We start from the raw sequence: 6,588 nt of genomic DNA, 5'->3' as shown, positions 1-6,588 counted from the left end.
GCCTAGACAATAGGGAAGAGGGATTTTTTTAGCCTCTAAAAATAAATGATACACAGGTATTTTGCTAGGCTGGATGACAAGAACCCCTGCCTTGTCTAGTGGTTCTGCATTTTCACAATTCATATTGGATTATTAGAAGCTCCCCAGTCGCTGCCTCTTCCAAATGCATATAGACATTTATATTCTGAACACTGAAAATCTCCAGAATTCAAATACTCCTTTTAACATATTGGAATTAGTCATCAGCTATTCTAAAACTTCAGAGCAGCTCCCAACATTTTCAGTATGAAAACCAGGCTCAGGTGTGACCTCATGTCCAGGCATAAATAGATGGTTTTATTCTTTTTATCCGACAAAGCAAGAGTTCTTTTTTCAGGAAGGAATATAAGTATCTTCCCTGCAAAATCCAATTTGAATATAAGGAATATAAGTGTCTTCCCTGCAATGAATAAAATTATTTTCAGCCAAGTGTAGATAATTCTGCCCACATGGAGGTCAGACACCATGCAAATACTGTGCAAAAGGAGATGTATTAGTTCCTTCCCTCTGGGAAAGGAAGGTGTCCAGACACCTTTTTTAATCATAATGAATGATCTAGAAGTTCCACCTCTCCTGCTGAACAACTGAAGAGAACCACAGCTGGAAACTGCTGCCTTGGCCACGTTATGGCTTTGTCATTTTTAAGTAAACCAGTGGGGTCTGTAAATTACAGAAAGAATTATTGCTGATATAACCTCTCCAGATCCCAGTTGTATGTAATGTGCTCTGGAAAAGACCAGAACTGGTGAGAATTGAGTGATGTGCACTCCCCACAGCCTCAGGGCTGTCAGGAACCTGCTCACCAGAGGTAAGAGAAACTCAGTGTTTCAGGAGCTGACTTTTCTGTGCCATGTATATCTGTCTCCCCAGGTAAACCCACAGATGTTTTGCATCCAGCTGGATTTTATCATTTTTGACAACCCCTTTTTCACCATAAAATATTCAACAAGCTTCTTATAAAAATACTTTATTGAAGTTTTCAGAAGGGAGCAGACACAGGGAAAGGTATGAGCAGGCTCAGCATTTATCCTGTCAATTCACAGCACACACACTTCCAGGGGTGTATTTTAACCCATATATAACAGACTGACAGAACGTGTCACAAGCCTGAAATATCACATACACAAGACAAAACATCATTTAAAACCCGACTTCAGGTGACAATACTGATCTACTTGACAAATATCACTGAGATACAGTCGGATGGCATTTTCTTTTTACTTTTAGCAGCAGCCAAAAGCAGTTTGCTTGCAGTAGCAAAATGTAATTGGTGATCACAACATCATAAGCTTTGGGTACTGCTTTACAACACTTCTATTTGTAAATGTAGTTTTCAGACTTAGCATCTTGAGCTCCCCTGTGCAATACTGTTAAATATGAGCATTTGCCATGGCAGCTAATTACTTGTTTGTGTTACTACATCACTGAACAGTGCCAGCAGTGGAATTAATCTGCTTTTTGGTCACATTGCCTCTGTGCCCAAAGAGGTTGCAGAAAAAATGGGCAACTGTGATGAAGCATGAGATGGGAAGCAGAGGTAAAATGACCAGGATTTTGTGTAAGACCAAAGCTAGAACCCTAGTCTCTTGAATCTGGTGCTCTATCTGTGTAATTAGAGTGACAGCTCTAAAAAAAATGTAAAAATTAAACAGTAAAAGAATTTATGCTTGCATTGACTGAATCAGCTCAACCCCGGTCTCCAATGAAGTGAGGTATTTTAAAAGAAAGAATGCAAGAATTCTGAAACTTGAAACATTTAAGAGGTCTGAAAGGAACATTTTAAAAAGGAACATAAAAAACAACACAAGATTTGTTTCTCTCTTGTTAGGGAATGAGCTTGTCATTCCCTAACACAGTGCCAGAAGAGTATCTTTAAGATCCTGCAGAAGATCTGTCCCTTCTTGGGGTGTGGAAGGGACATCTATTGCACCCCATGAAACAGGGATCCAGATTATGGCTGCAGCTGCTGTAACAGAAATGATAAATGAGATGTTTTCCTTCTGAGGTTTGTTCTTTTCTTTCTGCATCATCATCTATGTGTAAAAGTGTGAGGAAAAAAACTCTCCCATTTATGAGAAAGATCAAGTCTGCCGACAGCTAAGCTGTAGTTTAGCACAGTAGTTTAAGCCAGATATTTCTCTTTATTAGCTTTTTCTTTCCAGTTTTCAGTTTATTGGAGCAAAATGCTGACTAGGTGGCAGCAGAGCTCTTTTGTGGCACCTGCAAGTGGCAGACACTGACTTCACTGCTCGTGGTTAATGTCCATAAACCCCTTTATCCTTCTCTGCAGTGGGATTTTATTGTTGATGAACTAAAATAAGTTAATAGTGGGCTCTCTTCTGCCTTCCTCACCTGCCCCACATCACTGCCTCTGAGTTCTTCTGAGGAAACAAGCTCCAGTCCCACACCAGTAGAGCAGAAGTAAACCAAGGTTTTCTCATCCTCACACTGGCTGGCTTCACTTTCAGTGGTTCTCAAGGGCATAGTGAGGCTGAATCTTCATCTTCTTGGGACAAAGGAGTTTAATGAAAGCCCTTCTGAAGCTGGAATGGCAGAGAGGGTACAGGACAGGGTTGACAGCTGAGTTGATCCACAGCAGCCAAAAAGAAGTCTCATACCAGAACTCAGAGATGCACTGGCCGTGGCAGCCAGCGCGGATGATCATCAGGAGAGTGTACGGTGCCCAGCAAATCCCAAAAATGCCCACAATGATTGCCAGTGATTTGGCCACTTTCTTGTCTCTGGAGAGCCTGAAGCGTTGAGTTGTGCTCTGGGACACGACCTTCACCTGTTTCTCCGAGGACAGAGTGGAGGCTGAATTTTTGCAGCTCTTTTTGTTGCAACACTTGGGTTTCCTGGAGCTCTCTGAGCTTGTTTCCAGCAGGTCTTTGGCATCCAGGCTGGAAGTCGAGGCTGCTGCTTGAGCTTTGCTCTTAGAGGGGTCGAGGGTCTCAGCTGACTCCTTCTGCTCCCACTTACAGCATTTCAGAGAAAGCTTTGCCTCTGGGCTCCTTTCCACCTCTTCAGTGAAGGACTGGTTGTGCACCTCGTGGAAAACATCCAGGCGCATTTTGGTGCGCTTCTGGATGTTCAGGTAAATGCTTAGGTTGAAAAACATCACGCTGATGAAAGGGGTGAAAAACTCCAGCGTGGAGGCCGTCATGAGGAAATACCAGTTGTAGAAGAACTCAGCGTAGCATTCCCCACTGGGGATGATGCTCTGGCCTGATATGTACTCCCAGCTGATGATGGCAGGTCCGTACAGCAGGAATGCCAACACCCACACCATCACCATCTTCAGCACCGCTCGCCTGGTGTTGCCTTGCTGGGCTCTGTAGGCGACCTGCAAGAGGAAAGCCTTTTATTACACATAGTCCCACACCCCAGCTGGCTGAGGCTCCTCACAAATGGACTATTAGCATTCCTGGGAAAGTTGCTAGGCAATACCCCAGCAGTCCAACAAATTGATATGCCATAGGCAACAGGAGCAATTGCTAGATAAATCACACTCTTACAGGGAAGATTTAGAACACTCATTTTACAGCTCCAAAATATGGTGTCTGCTGAGTGGAAATGTACTGGTTTGACTGGAGCCTGGCAGCTTCTGCACCCACCACTTACCTGAGCTGTCCCCACTACTCCCTGTAAGTGCCAAGGAGAGGGACTTGACAAACTCCTGGGCTAAATCCGTGCTGTGTTTGTAGTCAGGGAATGAGCAAACTGCAGTGGGTCAGATCTGCCTGTGAACTGCTCGTTACCTCCTGCAAAAGGCCGAGCATCTTGATCTCCCACAAGCTCAGAGACCTTTCCACATCCCTGCCAAAGCTGGCAGTGCAATCTACTGCCGTGTTAGCCAGGGAGAAGATCCCAGTGTGACTGCAATCACTTGTTTGTCCTGGGGATAAAAGCTCTTGCAAGTTAGTTTAAAGTCTGCTTACCTGGCTGGCTTGCTTGTACACTGCTATCCTGTCACCTGGGAAGGGAACACCTGCACAACAGGGACTGAGCCTTAAGTGATTTAATTATGCCAGGAATACTGATCTGAAACCCCAGCTGAATTATGCATTTGTGGATGATTATTGCCTTCCAGGCTGAAAGATTAACAATTTCTGGAGGATTCAATGAACTTTTAAGTATTGCAGAGAATTCGGAGAATAAAGCAGGAGGAGAGTTATGTCCCTCTCAGCTGCCATGACAGGACTCACCGCTCTTGTCACCGAGAGGAATCTGTCGTAGCTAATTAGGACGATGTTGAAGACCGAAGAGGTGCACAGCAAGTAATCAACCACCAGCCAGAGTTTGCAGAGGCTTCTCCCGAAGATCCATCTCCCCGTCAGCACATAGGGCACGTAGAGGGGGATGCAGAAGGCACCTGCAAGCGGAGGGGTCCGTTCCCGGTGAGAGCCGAGCTCTGCCCCGGGGCACCGCGGCTGCCGGGCGGCTCCGGGGACAGCGGGAGGGGACCGGGACCGGGAGGGTGCGGAGGGCAGGAGCGGAGCCCGGGGGGAGCAGCCGGTGCCGGTGCCGGTGCCGGTGCCGGTACCGGCGGGCGCCCCGCGGGCGGCACTTTACCTACGAGGAAATCCGAGATGGCCAAGTTGAGGAGGAAGAAGTTGTTCTGGGTGCGCAGGCTGGAGTCCGCCACGAAGGCCAGCATCACCAGCGCGTTGCCCGCCACGGTGAGGGCGATCAGCAGCGCCATCAGCGCTCCCAGCGCCGCCGTGCCCGCGGCCGCGAAGCGCCCGGCGGCGGCGGAGCCGTTCAGCGCCCCGCCGCTCTCCATCCCCGCGCCGCTCCCGCCGCGCCGCCGCCGCGGGGCCGCTGCCCCTCCCCGCCCCGCCCGCTCCCGCCTCTCGCTCCGGCCCTCAGCACCCTCCCGAGCAGCCCCGAAACCCCCAGAGCATCCCCAAATCAGCCCGAGCATCTCTGCATCCCACGAGAGCAGCCCTGAGCATCTGGGCATTCCCACGTACTCTCTCAGCCCGGGAGCATCTTTGTGCTGCCTAGAACGTCCCTTCATTCCTACAGGGCATCCCTGAGAATCTACACATTCCCCTCTCAGCCTAGTAGCATCCTTGCATTACCCTGGAGCATCCCTGAATTCCCCCCAGAGCATCTTCTCCCATTTCCCTTCCCTTCTCAACCTTGGAGCATCACTGCATTACTTCAAAGAATCCTTGCCACCCCCTAGAACATCTCTACATTCCTGTTTCCCCTCTCAACTCAGAAGCATTCTTGTATTCTCCCAGAGCATCCTTGCACGCTGCACAGCAACATTCCTGCATCTCTCCAAAGCATCCACCATGGCTTTATTGCTCCTGCCGTGGGGTCCGTGCCTTAATCAACAGAAGTGAAGTCAGAGCTTCATTTGCCTTTTAATCAGCCAGAAGGGCTCCCTGGGCAGGTGGGACATGGTGATGATCTTGCCTCTGCTCCTCATGGGCAGCAGGAGGAAGAGGCAAAGCTGCCGGGGTGCAGGCAATTCTTGGTCTGCAAATCAAGGAGTCCTTGGGGCCCCCAGCCCCAAAAAGGCAATTAACTCTTCCTTCTTTCACCACTTGTTCACCCTTCACAGCTAAAAAGAATAACTTCTGTCTGAGGACTTCTTTCAGCTGGTGATTCTGCAGAATGAAGTTGCCTACCACTGTACAGCCCCTGTGCACGGTGCCTGCTCCAGTGGCAGGAGAGGAAACATCCTCACAGCTATTGTCACAGGGGCAGGACCAGCTCTGCCCTCCCCGCCTCTGGAGAGCAGCACAGGGATGTGCAGAGCAGCAGCTGCAAAACAGAAGGTACAGGCTGGAGACCCTGCCCAGGCACCCTCGTGTCTGGGCAATTCCAGAAACAGAGAGAACATTAGCAAAGCAACAAAGCTGTGCGAACCCAGAAACAAGCCTGTAGTTAATGCCCAGGCGGTTTGCCACCTTCTGATTGCTCCAAAAGCTATTTTCACCTCGGGAACTGCTACAGCCTCAAAGAATTCCTCTCCAAACACGCTGCCGCTGTCCTGCTGGCTCTGCCATCGCCGTGCATCGCCTGCAGCCGGCAGAGCCGAGCTCTGCGAACCTTCTCGGCTCTCCCGCAGGGTGCGGTGCCTCCAGGGCACCCACCCAAGGGTGGCCTCGGCCAGAGCGGCCCCATCCTGTCCCTTGGGGCGCCCGGTGCTGGGACAGCGCTCCCTTCCCCCGCAGTTGCCGGGCACCGTGTCCCTTCCTCGGCGACACGAGTGTCCCCAGCACGGTCTGTCCGGGGATGCTGAGGCTCCGCTGCTGCCGCATCCCGACAGAGGATGTCACTGTGGGCTCGCCGGGGATGCGGCGTGCGGGGCGCTCCCGGTGCGGGCTTCGGGATGCTCGGGGCGGTCACCGGAGCTCCCGCCTGCCTGGGCCGGGATTTCACCACAGCCCGGCAGAGGGGATGTGCATTTATGCTGATCACCACAGATGTGATGGAGAAAGTGGTTTTTGTGGTTTTTTTTTTTTTTTTTTTTTTTTTTTTTTTTTTTTTTTTGATGCCCGTGATGTTTAATGAACTCACGGACCGCTTTCA

General features: G+C 49.9%; 1 protein-coding gene across 1 annotated transcript; it reads right to left on the bottom strand.

The window, feature by feature from the left end:
* Nucleotides 1-990: 990 nt before the first annotated feature.
* HRH3 (histamine receptor H3) lies at nucleotides 991-4,840 on the bottom strand. Its single transcript, XM_030288695.4, has 3 exons — nucleotides 4,612-4,840; nucleotides 4,245-4,411; nucleotides 991-3,382 (listed from the first exon to the last, which is right to left on the bottom strand). Exons 1-3 carry the CDS (start codon nucleotides 4,820-4,822, stop codon nucleotides 2,504-2,506), a joined length of 1,257 nt encoding a protein of 418 aa, XP_030144555.4. The 5' UTR covers nucleotides 4,823-4,840; the 3' UTR covers nucleotides 991-2,503.
* Nucleotides 4,841-6,588: the final 1,748 nt, after the last annotated feature.

This window comes from Taeniopygia guttata, chromosome 20 (assembly GCF_048771995.1).
Source record: "Taeniopygia guttata chromosome 20, bTaeGut7.mat, whole genome shotgun sequence".
Taxonomy (NCBI): Eukaryota; Metazoa; Chordata; class Aves; order Passeriformes; family Estrildidae; genus Taeniopygia; species Taeniopygia guttata.
This window is presented reverse-complemented; position numbering and strand designations above follow the sequence as displayed.